General features: G+C 32.2%; 1 protein-coding gene across 2 annotated transcripts in view; it reads right to left on the bottom strand.

The window, feature by feature from the left end:
* The window catches only part of LOC130453238 (open rectifier potassium channel protein 1), a 29041-nt gene that overhangs the window by 3568 nt on the left and 4254 nt on the right, over positions 1-21219 (bottom strand). Inside the window, exons 2-5 of one of the 2 annotated variants that reach the window (XM_056792861.1) lie at positions 20402-20552; positions 9020-9193; positions 6797-6918; positions 1472-1694 (exon numbers count right to left, since the gene is read on the bottom strand). In XM_056792861.1, coding sequence (XP_056648839.1) covers positions 1472-1694; positions 6797-6918; positions 9020-9193; positions 20402-20546 — 664 coding nt within the window. In that variant the 5' untranslated portion in view covers positions 20547-20552. The remainder of the gene's footprint in view (positions 1-1471; positions 1695-6796; positions 6919-9019; positions 9194-20401; positions 20553-21219) is intronic. The other variant, XM_056792862.1, reaches the window with a different exon arrangement.

The raw sequence follows: 21219 nt of genomic DNA, 5'->3' as shown, positions 1-21219 counted from the left end.
GGAACTTCAGAGTACTATACCAGGAAGCGTATGAAAGATCTTCGGAAATCCCGCATTCTGGACTTTTTGAATTGAGTGGGATTAAGGGATCAGCTGTAAACCTTGGATTCCCAAGTATCGCAGCAAGGAAAGGATGATACATCTTCTGGGTATATGATACCCCAATATCAAAATATATACATACAACTGCCTTGAGTCTTTGAGTCTTTTTCTGATTGTCCTGCCACGCTGAGCTGTTGTTGGACTCCAGCGCCACTGATTTCTTTGCGATATGCTGAAAATAAATCATTTATCTCTATCGCTGACTCTGGTCTTGTCGCTTGAGCAGCTTCATTACTTGTTGCCTTTCCAGGAAGGGTCTAGACGAGAATGATCTCAAATCTGATGCTAACCAAACCATACAGCATCAAAAGAGGCGTGCGACAGAGATTCTAATCTTTAATATATATTCGGAAGAAGTCTTTGCCAGAGCGTTAGTTGAAGCAAGGGAAGGTACGCTGATGAAACGATCTTAATTACAGACAGTGAACAGGATCTTCAAGCACTCTTAGATCGCATAAAAATTATAGGAGAAGATTATGGCTTTAACGTCAACATCAAAAAGACCAAAACATCTAACCATCCTCCCATGTCTATCAACGTAAATGGTAGCATCATCGACAATGTTAAGAAATTTGAATATCTGGGGTTTTGGATAGCAAAAGATATAGACCCAGATATAGGAATAAGATCACGCATCGAGCAAGTAAGAAATGTCTTTCTAAAAATTGTTTACATCCCGAGCATTCGACCTTAAAATCTGCCAGATGGAATGCTATGTATACAGCAATTTATTATATGGAACGGAGGCTTGGAACTTTGAGGTGAACTCACCAAGTCGCAGTAACGAAGAAGAGGCATCGACAGGGATCTTATAGAATTAATAAAAACTCCAAAAACCTCATATCTAGGACACTTATATAAAAATGACAAATACAGACTTTTGCAACTTCTGATCGAAAGGGAAATCGAGAGAAAACATGGTCCTGGCAGACGACAGGCTTCATGGATGAAGAATATTCGCGAGAGGATCGGTTTAGACGCTGATGAGAAGGGCCAGAGACAGAAATAACTTCACTGGGGTTATCGCTATCCTAGAAGAGGGCACCAAAAGAAACAGAATTACTTGTTATGTCCATTTGCAGTTCTTGTTTGTTGTAAACAGAGATGTGTATCAGTTGAGGTTTGATGGCTAACTTTTAGGGTAATTATCGCTCATAACTCATATCATTTTTAAGCTAATGCCATTAGCTACAAGATTTTTCCAAGAAAAAGAAAATTTCGTCTATAGTTAGGAATAATCTCTATAATGGTGAAGATGGTCTAGCTTCAGTCTCTGAAGACTTGAACTTGGTTATCGAAACGCGCGTGAGTCAGTGTAATTGTGAGTGTTGGTGTAGTGGTAGTGTAAACATCAAAATAGAAACTTTACCTGCTACATAATCTCCAAATCCAATAGTTGTTAACGTAACAAACGCGTAGTATACTGCAACATCATACGACCAGCCTTCAAAAAAACTAATAATCGTCGAAGGAAGGAATATGAAGAAAGTGAGTCCAGGAACGGCATATAAAATAATTTGTCCTATAAGTCCAAGCTTGGCTGTGTTTTTCTCCAAACGCAGCTTTTTCCATCTCTCATAAAGTTTTGTAAACTGAAACAAGACATCGAAAGATAAAAAACCAAGCAGTTATTAAATAATAAGGCAACGGAAGCCAGAATGGAATCAAAACGGTGCGACTTGAGGCAAAACTACATATCGTATTCAATCGGTTGCCATTCAGGCTCCTTCAACCGACTTTTCCTTCGGAGCTACACGCAAATGCCACGTGCTGTGTGACCACTTGAAGCTTTAAAATGTTATGTTATAATTTGTAATTTATTGAATTTTTCAGTGAAATGCTTAACTGAATTAGGTGGTGCGTCACAATAATTCTTCATAATATCCCATACCGCATCAAATAATGAGATAGATTCACATTATTAGGTTAGGTTAGGTTATAGCTACGACCGCAACGATATTTTCGTATGACAACTCGTTACGAAAAAAACTGAGCTGATGTTTTTCTATCAAGGAAACGGATAAAGAAAAGACTGAGATCGAGACAGACGAAATAGATTCTAGATGCGAAATAAAATATTTGGGAGTGACCTTAGATACGGAGATGTCTTTTCGGTTCCACAGAAGGAAGACAGCTCAAAAAGCGGTTGAGAGGATAGTTTTTTGAGCCGCGTAAAGACTGCTGATGGTGACAACTCACTGAATTCTTCTGTATGAGGCGGAGGTCTGGTCAGATGCCCTGAGAATAAAGAAAAACTGACTATGGTGCACTGAGAAACTTCAACTCCTACCGGACTGCCTCTGCTCAAGCTGTCCTAGTGATGGCGGGCATAATTCCCTTGGACCCTCTTGGCTTTCGAGCGTAAGAGGATGTACAGAAACAGCTTACAACCACTTGAGTGTACGTATTGTGAAAACGACTCAGATGATTCCGAACATACGTTATTCGTTTGTTACAACTGGAGGGGCTTAAGAGAGGAGATAGAGGTTCAGGTGATGCTGGACAAGGTAGAATTCTTGAAACTGATTGATGCCTATACAGAGAGAATTCTTGTAGAAAAAAATGTAGACAGCTGGAACATCATACACGGACAGACTTATCAACCAGAAGGAATACCACAATAGTGCCTGGTTGCACGGAGATGACAGAAGATGGCGGTTTAGTGGGGAGGCTACGGGAGTCCCACACATCCATCAACTCTCCGCATCTTCTTAAGTCTTAAGTAAATTATGTAAACATTGAATAAAAAAAATGATTGTTGTTAAATTTCAAGACTCTATTCTATAAAGCGAATCTCGTATTAACGTTTGGTTGTGATTTCAAGTATCGATATCTCGAAAACGAAGCGAGATATCGGAAAATTTTATTCTCTATTTTCGTTTTATTTTGGTTTAATTAAGGTAAATTCGTTCTCAGATTGCGGCGCTATTTAGAAGTTTTGTTTCCACAGATAGATATTTATTATTCATTGGAAACTGACCTCTACTGCTGAGTCTGATAAAAATTCTGACCTCATAACAATCAAAGTATATAATATTGTCACATTAACATTCGCATCTATAAATAATTCATACCGTTCTATACACATCATGTCAATGTTGTATTTATAGTGTAGTATATGAAATAATTTCTTCGGGTACAATTAATTATGACCTTTTATGAAGTTTTTCACCAATTTCCTTGTGAATGAATATATTTTATAAGCAGAGAAAGACCTGAAACTAACATCTCGAGATTACCATTCATAGAACTTCAAAGTGTTTATGATATGATTTATTTATATCGCGAACGATGAAGCTTGATTTGATCAACATGACTCTCTATATTGATCTTATAATTGAAATAACAACATAGATGAAAATTAACAAGCGATTATCATTTTTGGAATATGGCGCTTTCTGGTACATTCATCTAAACTTCTTGTGATATTTTTTTTATTTACCTTCTTAGAAATTATTTAAAAGAAACAATGCAAATGAACCGCTTGCTATAAAAACTGATATAATAACAAAGATCAAACGAATTCCGGGTATTTTATCAAAGGCGCCAAGTTTTAGAATTCTACTGCATCCAAGCAGGATCGGCTCCAGGGGGAAGATAAGTTCATAACAATATTATCTTCCTAGCAGACCCGGAAAGTTGTTTTGCCATATAAATGATATCTAGGAAATATTTTTCAATAAAAATAACTAACTTACTATAAGTGTGTAGGGATGTACTTATAATTGAAAGCTTTATTTAGGTCAATGAAGTATTTTTTATTAAGATAACGAATATATTGAAAGATAATCATCAAAAAAGTTATGCAAGAACATGTTACATATAGTTTTCCAATGACCACGTTATTTTCAACATCAGGTTAATACTGGACTGTTAGTAGAAGAAATAAATCTGATTTAAATGCTCGAAGAACTTCTTGGCGCCGTTAGTGAATTCCTCTACATCTGTTGATTATGAATCTGCGCGTTTCTCTTCGTTCTAATTATCTCTGTTGATTTCGCTTGATCTTACTGCTCTTATATCTTGTATAACTCTAGATTTGATTGCACGACAACTCAAATTTGTAGTTTGCACATTGAAAATTGTGTGGTGAAAATATAAGTAAATTCTATATTAACACTCGTCAGTTATAATCTAGAAATAGAAATGCGGCGCTATCTACCGGATATATGCGTAACTCAGATGCCATTAGGATTTTAACCTATAAACCGATTTAATTTGCTATAACAAATATTGAGATGAAAACTACCCCATCTCACAAGTGGGATCAAATTACAGATGCTTACAAAATTTGCTACCACTTTTCACTTTTCATTTGACCAAATTGTTGATTTGAAAGCTCTATTCAGTTGGGCGACTCCAACATTTCTAAAATCAATATGAGTACCAATTTTACAATTACATGACTCGTTGAGGTTAATAACATGTGAGTAATACCAAACATGGCAAATTAATTATGGGTACTCGACAATTGGGGGCCTTGGTATGGTACAAACAACAGTTTGAGTTCCAGAACTGCAATACATAATCATAAAATTGTTGTTTGTTGTATAAGGCCTTCAATAGTTCAGTGCCCATACTTATTTAACTTTTAAAAACAAGATCCTATGCTGATGAGACTGGATTTTTGTGAAACATTACAAGAAACGAAATATCTCAGTGCCAATTTTTAAAATGTATCCTTTTTATCGATGGGGTCTCATTTATGCGACAAAAAATTGTCGATTCACATAATGCTCACTACTTAATAATAATAATAATAATAATAATAATAATAATAATAATAATAATAATAATAATAATAATAATAATAATCAATAATTTTAGCAAGAGTACCTTTTTGAAGTTGAAATTAAATGATGTTTATGTTCATTTGAAATTTTGCTTAATAATCTAATATTGAAAAAGTTATGTTTAATACGAACCGTGTAACTAGCGCCCTCTATGAGATTCAGACATAAAAATAAATTCATTGGATGTATCAGCTTCCAAAATATATACGTATAAAAATTCAATGCAATGTTTCCAGTAGTTGCGGTAAAATCGTAAAAAATATGTATAATTTCTGTTTCTTCAACGCCCTTAATTTTGAAGCACCCTGTATTTGATCTCTAAATCTTTACAGGTCTTTAAAGTGTTTGATATTCGATAGCATTTCTTAAAATGATTGATAAAAAATTAGTTTTGTTGATAGTGAACTGTATATTTTTCAAATGTAATGCTTGCAAATCAAACCTCTCAGTTTAATTTTAAAAATTTTCATATCTAGGTCTGCCGGTTTGTTGAATAAAAATATCAATATTGATAAGGAGTGGCGAATAGAATTCGAATTGGAGTACAGTATATGTTGACAATATGTTAATATTTTAAACAAATGTCTAGAGAATACGTGTTATGCGTTTAAATAATAAAAACACACATTACCCTGGATCGTAATCGTATACTAAATACATATACAGGGAGGCAATATAACTGTTGTAAAGACATATGGTGAAAAAAATGTTACATCAGCCAGCATCCACAAATGCAATGTCTGATTAAGTTATCGACTTCAGAGATTTAAAGTGAACTAAAACTTATCAGCTCCTACCGATTTATGCTCGATATTTCAAATGCTGCAAATCATTAATGATTCAACAACTACCCAAAACTGATCCTTGGGGTTGTTTGTAAAAGTCATAGTCGTGGATATCCCCTAAGTTATTAGAACTCAATAAATCCTCATGATAGTCCAAAATGGAAACAATAAAAAATAATCAAATCATCAGTTATAGAAGATTAAAATTTTTACTTTATAGACAAATTCTAAAGGATTCTTGGTTGAGAAACTTTTACTTTGATGAGTTAGGTTAGGTTAGGGTAGGTTAGATTTCAGATAATATTTTCGATAATCCTTTGGAATTAATGGAAGTGTATAAATTTATGAAATTTATGTAGTTTTTTCCTTTGGAATTGTTTTCTGCAACAGGAAGTTCATTGGAAGTATGAATGGTTGCGTCAGATAATGAGCTTTAGTTTACCTTAAGGGCCTTATCCCACTAGCGGATTGCGAGCGTCTTCAAAGCTAAGCGAGCGCGCAACGATCAAGTCTTTGCGAAATTTCATATAACAGCGTGGATGCCATTGTGTACTATGTACTATGAGACTTTCTTCAGGTGTCACTGATAATCTTAAATGTGTGTTTTCGTGTTTTAAGTCAATTTGTATCAGATGCAACAACTCATAAATTGTAAGTCTTGATATTCGTAGGTAATAAGATAAGATTCTAAGTCTCTGAAGACGATAACTTTGTTATCGAAACGTGCGCGAAGCAGGGCGGTAGTGTGTATTGCTGTAGCGGTAGTCCAGTACGGATATTACCGGAAATTCCAACTATTATCTTGATGTACTTAGTAGAAAATTATTTTGAAACGTCAGATGATTTTTGAACAAAACCTTGGGGAGTATTTTCAAATTTTAAAGCTTTGTATATCATTATAATAGAAAGTTGAAAGCAATAATAATTGTGAATGAGAAATTCTCCGATCTGAACGTCCATAGAAAAAATTCTTTTCGTTCAATGAGATTCGACATTGACTGTAATTCAGTTAAATTTAGTATTTACGAGCTGGGATGATTTCTGTTTCCTTTATAAAGTTGAAATTTCATACACAACAACGATAATTCTAGATTCAGTTTGGAAAAAAGGACTTACCGATTTTCCAAAAAAGTCACCCAAAGTTACCATAACGATACCATTCATAGGTATACCAATTAGTCCATAGAAAATTATGAATATTCTGGTAAACATGGTCGTAGGTGATAAATTCCCATAACCTGAAATTAATCAATTAGTGGAGTTAATAGAATTTTTATACGAAAAAAACTGTTTCCTTTTTTCTGAAAAAATTTGACGATTCTTATTATAAAATAACATTACGTTAAAAATAAATATATTTTTTAATGAAATTTTTGTGTTTTCTTTGTTGGGCCAGGTACTTCTGGTACCTATTCGGTGCTAAACCTGAACTCAAATGCGACAACTGCAATTTCAAGTTGAATATAAAACACATAACGCAAAAAAATAATAGCTGACATTTTAAGACCTGAATACGATATAAACAATCTCAAAAATCACCTCAGACAAATCCTTATCATCAACTTGACCTAGTTGTGAATATAAGAGTATACGAGGGTTGCTAAGCAAGTTTTGAGATGGACACATATATTTAAAATTGGATGTGGTTTTATTGTTTTCCAAAATAATCTCTATTAACATCAATATGCGTTTATATGCATTTAAACCAATTGTCGAAGCATTTTTTCCTATCCGAATCAAAACACTTCTTCAGGTGTAGAAAAAGGTTGACCTCGCAATTTATTTTTGATCTGAGGAAATAAGAAGAAATCATTGAGTATCAAACAAGGACTGTACGGTGAATGACCCATTAATTCAACGTTTTGACTGTTCAACAACGTTTTTGTTTGAACTGATGTGTGGGATCTCGATTATTTTTCTGGCTGATATACCATTAAGAATAGACCGTTCTACTTTGTGGTTGACAACATGTTCAGTTGGTTTTATTGAAAGCTCCATGTGAGTCGAACTAATGTCTAAATATTCCTCCATATTACGGTTAGTCACATGACGATCTTGCAATATCAGTTTACGTACAGCATCGATGTTTTCTGGCACAATAGCCGATTTAGGACGACTTTCATCTTGTAGAGAAGTGCGACCACGAATTTGAAAAAGCAGTTAAATATCGTAACTCAAGATGGTGCTGCTGTTTATTTATTCCACATCGTAAGTCGTAGAAAATCATCGTTCGATTTAATTCCATTTTTTAACAAAGATGAACGTTCCAAATGCTAAACTTTATGATGGTACTGTCAAATTTGACATATTCAAATCAGTTTTGCCATATCTCAAAACTTAATTAGCAACTCTCGTATGGTTGATCAGAATATATTGTAATAGGAAAAAAAGTGCGTCTGGTATTATGACATTCGTGCGTGACAGCTGTCAAGCCAGGGAAATTATCACTAATTAATTTTACAGTAAGGACAAACGACAGAAACATTTTTCGAAACATTTAGGTTATTATAGCAACCTGTCGAATGCGTCTAATTGGCTCAAAATAACAGGATGTATGAAATTTTCAGCTCAGATACTCGATTTCGAACCTCTAATATTGAGTTCTTCTCAGACTTAGTTGGCGTTGGTCAGCTGATCTGTGACGTTTGATATTAATCTTGACTTATAGCGCCACTTGTTTAACTCAACTGTTTTCGAGTGGGGTGGTGTCAATGGGAGCTCCTTTTTTTGCTAGGCAAGTTCTTTGATTCGGATGCGAACAACTGTGTTGTTTAGCGAGGTTTTGAATACTCTGGGAGTCCATGCGGAGCTTGTCGTCTGCCACAGGGAGGTTAACTCGACGAAGCCAAAAACCAAGTTAATATTTTGGTCTCGCTAAACGAATTTATAATAATTATTGACCGCAATTATTTAAAAATTTGATTTGTTTTCTCAATTTTGGCACCGAAATCTAGATTCTTCTCCAGGTATCAAAACCAACACTCACAATTACGCTGTTTGAGTCCGACGCGTGTATCGATAACAAAGTTATCATCTTCAGAGACTGAAGGTAAACAGTGTAATTGTGAGTGTTTGTGTGAACAGTGTGTTCAGTGAGTATTTACTTTGTGGATTACATTCAACCGACTAATTGGATGAAAAGACAATTTGAAAATTCATTTTTAAAGGGTTTCACTTGGAAGTTTGTTCAATTTAAAGGTCATTTGAAACCTCGAATTCCATTCAGGATATATATGTATATGTATAAGCTCGTTCAGTAAGCTAAAATTTCATGTTTTTCACGCTTTCCCATTCCCATATCGTGTCTGAAAATTGCTGCAGCTCTAGATTTTAACTTACCTATAGTACTAACTACTGTTATGACGAAAAATATAGAATTGTAGTAGTTCCATTTATAATCCGGGGTATCATCGCTCATGTGGTAGTGGACGGGTTTACCACAATAATCAGTAAGTCTTCTGAATAAATTCTCTATACTCTTGTTGTTGCCCTGATAATTCGATCGTAGCAATTCTGTAACGAAAATTGTAGAATCAAATTTCAGTCTAATCAATTTTCAATAATTATTAGAGCAGGTTTGGCAGGATGATTTCTCAGTGATTTGCCAGAAGTTACGGTGTTTTCATTCTTATTATCCACGTTTTTAATATCATCTGTCGAAACGGTCCAGTACAGCGGATGAACCTATTTTTGTATGGTCACATTAAGAACAAAAAATATTTCCAAGAACAAAGGATAACATGTTGGAGACAATGAGGAATAAATTTCGGAATATTTCTATAAAAAGAAAACTTCGCAATTTGAAGGTCGTTTGATTCCCGTACGGTTTGGGAAATATTTGAAATTATTTGAATGAAGGTTTATTAAATTTTGGTTACTTTATAATTCCAGAATCATACTTTTTTTCACTGTATAAGATTTAAATTTTGTAAATAACAAAATCTCATTTTTTAATGATACACCCTGTATATTAGACCTTTAATATACAGGGTGTGCCATATACAAATTCGAAATTCATACGGCAAAAGTACGACAGCCAGTATGATTCTAGGCTATAAAATTACGAAAATTGAAGAAGTTTAAGTTTTGTGCTTTAGTATTCATTTTGCAAATGATACCAGTTACTTAGCTACATTTTCATTTTGCGAAGGTTTCTAAATATAATGATTTTTCATTTAAAACCTTAATTACTTCCTAAATCATGCGGGTGTTCCGTTTAAAATTCCAAAATTTATGTCGATACTGAAGAATTGGGATACCCTGTATAATCCAATAGTCAATAATCTAAAAATTCCCTTGAATACAAAAAACTTTTGTAATTGAAGTTTTCTGATAATCCTTATAGATTTTGAGAAAAGTATATGGGTCAACTTATATTTGAACCCTGTAGATAATCATTTTTTTTTCACAGAAAAATAAAAATATGTCACGAATCAATATTTTAAGCATATGGAAGGCCTGATAAAAAAATAAAATACAGTGTGATTCATTTGTAAATAATGTTCAAGTATTTCGATTCGCCCTGTATCAGATTCAATTAATTTTAACGAAGTAAATAATTTTCCAGAATTTTCTTCGAATCCCCTGGCGGCATATTTGAATTCTTCTTACATTGAACTTGTTACGATTTTTATGGAAAATTGATTTTTTAATATACAATAAAATACAGAGTATTTCATTTAAAAAAAATGGAACTTTGATATGACACAACATTTTGCAAGATTAATAAATAATTGTGAAATGTGAAGACTAATGATGGTGATAATACCTCAAAGTTTCAAATTATTGATATATTGAATGACAAAAGGGGCACTGAACTTTATCACACCAATCAATTACATAAAATTTTAGTTTTAATAGTATTTATACAATTTGGACTATCTAATAAGAGGGAAAAATTGAAAAAGTTACCAGTTACATAGAAGAAATAACATTCCAAAAACCTTTCAGAATGAAAACAAGTCAGAACCACTTTCAACCAGCTATTTAAAATACCACTTGAATCGAATTGAATTCAGTTCAGTCCAGTTCAATCGTCACGATTCCAAACTTGGGTCCATCTATACAATATGGTGCTATCTGTTAAACAACGACTGTTTAGTACAATATCTTAATATAGATGTCACCTAATAACGCTCGGTTAGACATTATTCTTCTTATTTGGAAGTGAAAACACGGAAAGTATAAATCTAGGATCCAAGACAATTTACAAGGAGATACATCCCGACTCGGTGATTCCACACTTCATAGAAAAGTGCGTATAGCCATCGGACTTAGCCGTTACAAAAAAAGAAGATCTTCTGGAATTACTCACAATATTAGGATGGAAAGAGCAGGAACAATCAGATCTCTTGGAATGATAGGAGGTGACGAAATGATCTTATTCGACTTTTGAGTAACGTACTTCTTTATTTGAAACAGAAAGTTAAGCAAAAGTAGAAATTTTAGTTGAAACTTGGATACGAGAGCTTTCTTATAACCAAAATTCTGAAACTACACTTCAAAGAAAAGATAAAAAGCCTTCAAAAATGTATATTGCAATCTAGGTAACAAAAAAAATCGGTAAAAAATATCTACTTGAAGAGCTCATCCAAAGTATTACAAATTATTGCAATACGTCTCTTGAATTGCATTTCCTTAAAATTTTTTTCTGACGTTTTGGATGCAGTTTGAGACGAGCAGGGAAAAAATTTCACGAGCAGGATCTTCCTATCTACTTAAAACATCGCAGTATTGTACTGAATAAACTGTTTGTCTCACCCAGGAGGTATTAAAACAATTCTTCTTCTTGAGGTGCCATCTACATTCAGTGAAGGTTGGCGACAATTTTGGTATAATTATTTCGGTCCTGAGTGGTGCAAATTGGATATGGTGTTGTAATACCAGTCCAATCGCGTATATTTTTCAACCATAAATGTTGTTTGCGACTAGGTCTACGTTTTCCCTAGATTTTTCCTTCTATTATTAATTTCAGTATATCATAATTGTTGTTAAGGTATAAGTGGTCGTCAGGTTTATGTTGAGTCCATGATGTTATTAGTAACTACGGAAGATCTACATTTCAGAAGCCTCGAGTCCACGGATGCCTTCCGGAGTCTACGGAAGATATTTCTTTGGACTTGGTAGAGCATTCGAATATTCTACCTTATATCAAGCTTTCGAAAAAGAAGAATCCATTGTATTCAATTGAAGGGAACATGGTGGCCATACAAATTGACTTCCCAATCAATCTACCATTTAGAAAGTGGAGAGGGGCTCCATCGTGCATATGTTCAAAGAAATATCACATAAGATGCGTGGGAAGCAATTTTGGAGAAATTCTCTAGCCTACTAAATTATTATTTATATACAAAATCTTCTTTATAAGGGAATAGTTCTTCTAGATAAACCTTTACTTCCATGGCATGCACTTTCTGGCATGAAAGGGTTAAAGAAGCTGTTCCTGGAGAATAGTTGTAGTTGATACGTTAAATTTGTGGCAACAATTTAGTTGTGGAATCAGCTTCAACTGGATCTGGAGCTGGTGTTCGTTGTTAACTTTTGCCACGTTTCTAAAATATCATTTTATGAAAAAATAATGGAAATTAGTTTCCTTAAGCTGCGGAAAGTGTTCAATATACAACCTTCTGACTTACCAGAAGTATGTATGTAAGCATATTCAAAAGGTAACTCCTACCATATCAAATATGATAATTATTGATGACATGTTTTGAAAAGATTGATAGTAAACTGATATTAACAAATCAAATCGCTTGTAATTTTCAATTTAATATAACGTAGTAGCTTTTTTGACAGTAGCTTATTAAATGTTTTAATACCTCTTGTAAGTATTGTCATAAGATAATTACGATTTATAATAATTTTCTTCAGAATGTCTCTTTATGATGAACGGTTTTCTTGTAATATACAACGACCTGAAAATCTAAATATCTAAATATATTTTTGCAATATATTACATTGGAAAGGTTAAGTTCGGTCTTTAACTTACATAGATTCTATTGTTAGATATATTTTATATGCATTTTTTATGTTCGTTAATGGTTTGGAAGTTCTAATTCATTTTGGCGTTATTTCTTTACAAACTATTAAAAACATAAAAACTGCAAATAAAACATGTCTAGCAATTAAATCTATTTACACATAAGTTAAAGAAGATAAAACTAATATTCTGAACCTTTCCAATGTTGTATATTCTTTTTAATATAATTGTGTATACAGGGTTTACTAACAAGAACTTAACATCGATTTCATTCTAAATCGACCTCATGAATATTTCTTTAAGTTAAACAATAACCGGAAATAGTTAAATCAGGCGAATAGGGTGGATAATCAAATATTGCAGGTTAACATTATTCGGTGTAACTAAGCTGTATTCAAACCCAACAACACACTGTGTACTCAAAATATAACCAATTGTAGCTGCCAGCTTTTTCTAATTTATCGAAATGTCATGAAATTTGACACTTAATCTTTCGAAAGTTGGTACTTCATAAACGTCATATAGATTTGTGAATGACAGCGCCATCTGTGTGTCAGTCACATGACTCATTGTGTGTTATTTTTTTTCATGAATTCCTGCTCGTTCGAAAAATACTTGCAAGGTTTTGATAACCTATTATTGATAATCCGCAATGATAAACAAGTTAATTGTATTATTCGTACTTTCGTTTCAATAATATAAACAAATTTCATGACAAGTATTTACATCTTACGGTTTTATCGATTGCGTTAACAAAAAGCGGCGCCTGCAATCAGTTCATTGATAAAACCCTTTTTACGTATAAAATATCAATATATCTTTATGTATTCGAAAAAAAAAACAAATGTTGCAACATTTACGTTTGACTGTTGGGAATATTAGTAACCACAAATAAGTCATTGAAAATGTTATGCAAATTTCAGCAGGGTAGTGAGATCTTACTAATCGTATTTTGGAATATTGAGGGTGTAATTTTAGTAGATTATCTCTCAGACAAGCTTTGATATTGTCTAGCTATGACCCCCAAAATTAAAAGAAGACGTAATTTGGTGAACGATTTCCATTCGTCCAAGAATCCCTGTCATGGTCATCATTGTCTCCTCTATTGGGTTTTGTTATTTGTACTCATTGGAAGAAAGATCCAAGACTAATAATCTAGTGGAAAGGGATTTCAAAAACATTTATTTTCCACAAATCTCAGAATTAGTTGAATTTGGCTTACGAAATATCTGTAAATTTGATTTTTCTGACTGGAGATGAGACTAAACATATCCGCTTTACCGGCAATGGCAATTGACATAAAACAGAGTTCAATTTTCAAAAATCAATTGTAAATCTCCTCAAGAGATTCTTCTCTTATCAAAGAAAGGTAACAGGCAAACAATTTAGCAACTTCTTATATTAGTTACCGAAGTTTACTAAAAACAAATAGTACTTAATTTGAAAATCTAAGGAATAAGCTTTCATAATAAATCCAATCTAAAATAATTATTTCAACAGTCTCTCTCATCCGGCTTCCTTCGCATACTGGAATTTCTGGGAACGAATCTGCAGATCGATATGTCAAAGAAGCCACAAAGAATCCTCCTGAAATCCCAGTACAGCTTGCCAATGATCTGAAGACTAACTTCAAAAATCTTGACCTTTCCCAAAACTTTTTGTATAGGAGAGAAGCTGCGACAATAAGAAGACTCCACATCAACCAAACAAAACTACTCATGGCTATTTGATGTCGTCCTGTCTGCCAAAGTTGTCACGTTGTTGTGTATATTGAGCAGACTGCATACCAGCAGTTTGATATGAATACCAACCTCAAGGTGACTACCTAACGGAAATGAAGAAAATCATGGAGTTTCTTGAAGTTGTATGAGAAAATATAAATAATTTAAATAGTGTAATAGATTTTATAACAGTCCTTTATTTAACTTATGTATCATACGATTACTTTTGCGCTGTCGAGGCACGTTAAACTGAAATAAAAAAAATTGTGTCGATACTGGAGAACCATATGCAGTTGAAGAGCAAAAATAAACATTGTGTTGACGCTTATAAAAAATGGTGTCATTACAATGACCCCCAATGAAGACTACAAAATCTACAAAGGCTGACAAGATATTTGTTAGTTTGAATCTGGTATGGAACTAGTTTTCAAACTATAAATGGTGTTTATAACAATCTAGATACATGCTCTGTTTTATTCATTTTCTATATTTCTTCTTCAATCGACTAACGTAATTTCCTCTCAACATTGAAGAATAATAATCAGTAATTCGTATCGTGAATATAAAAAACTTCCTTAAAAATCAACTTAATATCTATAATCATATGCAATACGTAGTATAAACAATATTTCTAAGTATAAAATTCATGTTTAGGAAAATTAATTGATGAAAACTAACAATCCGCCCTAACACGTTAAAATTTTCAATGTAAATGAGCTTTTCAATTGCATCAAGCAATTGCGACACCCACCCTGTAGATAGCGCTTTCATTTATCGTCTGAGTGGGTTATTTGTACAATTATTTGTATTTCGCTGGTTTTTCATTTGTAGTTGTTAAAAATTTTACCGAGTCAAACGGATGACGATTTAAGAAAGAACTTCTTTATATTAAAATTTGAATAAGAGTTAAAAAATCAACTCAAAATAAGTAACAAATCGACAGCTACAAGTGACATTAGTTTTTATGAAATTCCTCAAAAAGGAAAAGTCTTCTTCCCAAAACCAAATTTCAATTTTGTTATAGAGATAATGTAGTTCAAAAGAAAATTTGAATTATGTGATTTTCTCTGAAATATCACGATATTTGTTTCGTCTTGTAATCTTAATATAATTTAGAAAATTATTATTTTATGATCTTTTAATATTTATTACTTGAAAATGAATACAAAGTCTTTCGAAAGATTGATATAGTATAAAAAAGTTCACAAACTGCTTTCCCCATGATTGAAAAATTGTTTTTTGTATGACAGAAAATGATAATACCCGTTATGCACATGTGGGGACAGAAAAAAATCCCATAAAATTGGAAAATATCATTTCCCAGTTTAAAGTTTTCGGTATTATAAACGACTCATTAGTACGGCCTCATTTTTTTGATGATCCTTCAAAAGTACAGGTCTATTTGGACTTTCTACATAATAGTTGCTTTTCAACACATGTATTTTCAGCCTGATGGGGCATCACTCCAATTTTTACTAGCAGTGAGACAACATCTGTGTGTTATTTTTGGTAATAGGTAGATAAAACGTGAATACCTTATTTAATGTCCTTCTAAATACCCCGATTTCAATCCCTTTGATTACTATACCCAAGAACGATTGAAGTAACCAGTTTACAAAGAGAATATGAATAACCGACAATAATTAATTAATAGAATTATAATTTTTTATAATACTATTAAGGCTGCTGTGCTCCATTCTGAAAATCTACTCCAAATTATTTTATTTTGTTGCAATTATTGTATTTTTTCAGTTTCAATTTTTATGCGTTTTAACTACATAATATCAGTTATTGTTTTAAAATTTCTGCTCATTAGGGTTATTAGTTATTATTTTTTGTTGTTTATCGATACTATTTATCATTTTAGTTATCATACTTGAAAATTATAACATTAGTTCAAATTTATACCTAATTATGGTTATTCTTTGTTGCATATGTCATTTTTATTGATTATTTATGTAGTTCGAAAATCACTCATTGCATTAAAAAAGAATATTAAACATATTTTTTCAACGTCTGTCTTAGAATTTCTAAGCACTATAGCCAAATAACAGTTTTTACAAAAACCTTTGAAATATTGTTGCGAATAAACCAAGTTCTAGGAAAAATTAAACTGATTTATGATTTGTCAAAGGCATTTGATCCGGTAAACCATACTTTATCACTGGATATATTAGAGGATGCAGGATTAAATAAAACTGCCCGGAAGCTATTAAAAAGCTATTTGAATGAAACAATCTGTTCGTATAAATGGTAAAATCAGCATTTAATAAATTGTTACTTGTGGCGTTCCGCAGGGCACAAATCTGGGACTAACATCGTTTATTTTAATACCTAACTCATTACATACATACAACAAATTGAAAATAGAAACCGAATTAAATTTCCAAAACATTTTGAAATGGTTCGATAAGAAATATGAATGTTTCTGTTTTTAAATCGTCATTTTTTAGGTCTTTTCTGATTAAAAATTAGTTTTTTTTATTATATAAATAAAAAAAATGAATATTATAGAAAAAAACGAATTTATAAAATCTATAGAACCATTTATAACAATATACTTCAAATATGAAAATGAAATATACCGGGTGGCGCAATAGAACGTGTATATAGCATCATGTTTTTTAGCGAGGTTGACGGTGCGTGGTCGGGGGGAGCCTAGCGTAATTGGAAAGTTACACTCGTGGAGTTTTAGTAGATTTGAATCACTTCGACGGAAAGCGGAAGATTCACCGACCGATGTTAGAGTGATATTTGACCTCAGAACTAACGAGATCAAAAATAGCGAATACGAGAACTTGGTTCCAGCAAAACGGAGCGACATGTCACTTATCAAACGACTCTATGGCGGCTGTGAGATTAATTTCCGTAAGAGGTAGCCCCACGTAGCCTCGACTTGACTCTTATTGACTTTTTTTGTCGGAACACCTCAAATATAAAATTGACATGAACAATCCGAGAGACGTCAGTCAGCTGAAAGGAAATATCCACCAGGAAATGTCGGCAATCATCCAAGATTTATTTACAAGAGTTTTCACAAAACTGCGTTCGCGTTTAGAGGAGTGCCGTCATTTAGACGATGTTATTTTTAAAAAATAAACTTCATTTAATGTATTTATTTGTTTAGCCTATACAACTAATTGATGATTGTGCTATGGGAGCTTCCATATTAAGTATTATAGTACAATTAGTAATATATCTTGAGGTAACCTTACCAAGCAAACTTAATATGAATATTCCTTTATACTTTCAAATTATTCCAATAAATACTAATTGTGACACATATAGGGCAGACATCTCAGTATTTAGAAAATAGACTAAAAGGTCATCGGTAAGATAAAAATATAAATCTGCGTTAAAGAACCTCGAAATATCAAAAAAAAAACGTGAATTCAATCATAATATTCAAAAATTTTTTAACGGAATCAAATATAACTCAAAAACAATTATAGAAATGGTTCAGATTCATAACATAACAACAAATAATTTAAGTAAAATTTGGCTGATAGCTGCTACATATTTTTAAGATATATAAACTGAGGAAAAAGTAATTTGAAAACAGATTTTCTATTTTTATTTTGATATTTATGATGTTGGTTGATTTAGACCACAACTTTTTCAATATTACCTGGTGTGGTTCAAAAATTAAATAACGTTCTATATGCTTCATGTAACTGATATACCCATATCCTGGTTCAATCGACGACTTAACACATGTCAAAACTTAATTCTTAGCACGTCTTCTGAAAATTATATAAATACAATGCCAAAAAACAGACGTCAAGGTAAATAATACGAAAAGAAATACGATAATATTGAAATTTAGAGAAATGTTTTGGTCAATTTTTGAATAGGTGCTTCCTGGAAATTGATTTATACAGAGACGGATCGCGAGTTTGTGAAAGTTATTTGAAGGGCCACTTAACTGATTGTCATGTTGTCAAAAGAAAAATGTTATCTATAGTTATATAAACTTTTGCATAAAATGAGAATTAATTTAAAAAAATGAATGTTTAACTAAAAATCAGTTATCAATATTAGTTGTATACAAGATATTTGTGAAAATATGGTTTATATAGAGGATGTCTCATGAATTAATGAATGAATAATCATGCAAAAAGAAAGAAATATAACCTATCGTATTCTACGATTTTGGTTGACTGCCAGCTGTCCATCCGTGTACTATGTTCTCTTTTCGCTATTGGTTTCCCTTCAAGTATTTATCCAAAATAACCTCATACATTCTCAACAGCACAATATACCTCGGCATTAATAGCTCCATAATTTTGATAATTATCCTTCGTTTAACACGTTGACTGCCAAGACAATTTCCACAATTCCATTTAATCGCATTAAATCATTAAAAATGATAATTTAAATAAAAAGTTATCACTGAAAGGTATAGAAAATGTGGGATTTTAAAAAAACTTTTGTTTCTTAGTTGAATTATCTGAGAAAAAAACTCTTAAGGGGAGGTGAATTATGAGTTATTTTGTAGTTGGCAGTGAACGTGTTTGTTAACTACCAATTTTCCATGTTCAAGAAGCTACTACCACAAGTAGAGTTTTATCATTCTAATATTTAGGCCCCTTTTTGACATTTTTGATTATTTGACAGTACAAACGTTTTTCGAATATTAAATATTTGAAATCGAAATAGATCAATATCTATACATGTTGTTTTAATTCAGACGACTCAAGTGTAGCAAAAAATTTTCACAGAAACGAAATTCATTTATTTTTTATTTCGAAATAACCGAGTACAAAACTCGTATCAAAAAACAAAAAATGAATACATAATTAGGTACTTGAGAAATTTCCGCTGATAAAATTCGAATTTTGCGTAAATTTTTTAAGCATATCTACCAACGTTAATATTTCCTGATTCGGAATTATTTTCAAACAAATATTTTTGCTTTGAATGTTCCTCATTATATCTTTGAAGTTATATAGAAAACCCATTCTCATGTTAATTTACATTCCAAATAAACACAAGTTTAATAATTATCTAAAGGTTTAGTTTGCTATTTATGACGTACCGTATACAAATTCTGATTAATTAGCAGATCATCAATTGTTAGTAGAACTTATAAACGTATAATTCGTATACAATTTTCTGATAATTGTAAAACCAATAGCAATTAATTTATTTTGATTCGAAATTCACTTGGCGACAATTGGAAAACAATTTTTGGTAATTTTTTATTGAAAAATCAGCAGATCTCTTACTGCCCCAATCGATAAATAAAATACCCAAACTTTTGTATAAAATGAATAAAAGGAATCCCTCAAATATATTTCAGTTTTCTATAATTTTTTGAAACATCCTGTATAACGTTAAGAGCTACGATCAAGCTGCAATCACAAGAACTATGGAAAGAATTGTAGTATAGACAAACTATAAGACAAAGACCTCGAAGAGATTTTAATTTTGGCGTAAAACCGTTGTCTTGTTATCTATAACTTTAGAACCAAACTTAGTTATATCCTTGATAGGTAGAATTGAGAAAATAACTCTATTAAAGACCTCTTTGATGTACAGATGAATCCAAGACTTATTTGGTAGCAAAACAAGCTATTACCAATGACAGGCAGAGTACAAAAGAGACTATCTAATATATTTAAATGCACTTCTTTCAGAAATGCTGGCTTCTGCTGCAATTTCTTCTGTTTTTAAACACCAGCCACTTCTTCTTTTCTTTTAATTTAATGTTTTCTGGAGTAGTCACCGGCACAGGACTTTCTCGTAACTTTCTAATTGTTAAGAAATGATGAACAGCCTCCATTTTGTTTCTAATTTATGTTGGAACTAATCCTGTTTTACTTAAAAATTTTATATCAGCGCTATGTTAAAATTAAGGTATTTCTCAAAATAACTTCACTGAGTGGTAGTTAGAGATCTATTATAATAAAATGGATCGAAGCATCAACTTGAAATTATGTATAAAGTTATTATATGAGGTCAAGAACTTATGTACCTCAAGCGAAATCTCATGAAGAAAAAACAAATTGAAAAACTCACCTTCAATATATTGTCTTTCCCTGATATCAAACTTTTGTTTAATTACTTCTTCTTGAGATTCGATATAAAAGAAAATTGATGCTCCCAATAATAAATAGAGAATGAACAAACATAAAAGAACGAACCACTGTTTTTTCGACATCATTTTTATCTGAAAAATTGATTAATGTATCAAAAGAAGTGGGTAAAAATTTACCAAGGAAGGTGTGTTTTTGAGACGATTTATTAGCTGAGGACGACAGGTTTTTTGGTCAAAAACAAATTATCAATATTTTTCATCAACATTATATATAAGGTTCCAGCAAGATATTGCTCCTACTTGGCAGTAAGATTTGTAAAGATAAGAATTATCTTCATAGATGGGTTGGACGACGCGGTCCACTAGAATGATCACATTAAGATTTTTTTCTTGTAGGAAAAGCTTGAATTAGAAGTTTACGCTACAGCATCTAAGAGTAATGACAATTAGTATGAATAAATAGGAATTCTAAATAATTTTCAAACGAGGTACCACTTGAAGTTCTATTTAATTAGTTTAAGTATCACCGTTCAAAAGAAAAAAAGGGACTTTTGAGAAGCACTAGGTGTAACAGACTGATTACTTCGACTAATTGAAGATAAAAAGTAGATAAAATAGCAATTAAAAATCTGAAAACAATAATAGTTTCCTAGCCGCAAAGAATTCAATCAATTTAGTTCATAAACTGTTGTTTTCACAAATGAATCGCGTTTATGATAACCAGATTAATTTCATGATAAAATTTTACATCATCGACCACATTGAACGTAAATAGAATTTAAATACATACTCGATGGTC

Source organism: Diorhabda sublineata, chromosome 2 (assembly GCF_026230105.1).
Source record: "Diorhabda sublineata isolate icDioSubl1.1 chromosome 2, icDioSubl1.1, whole genome shotgun sequence".
NCBI lineage: Eukaryota > Metazoa > Arthropoda > Insecta > Coleoptera > Chrysomelidae > Diorhabda > Diorhabda sublineata.
Note: the sequence above shows the minus strand (reverse complement) of the source record. Positions and strands in the feature narration are given on the sequence as shown.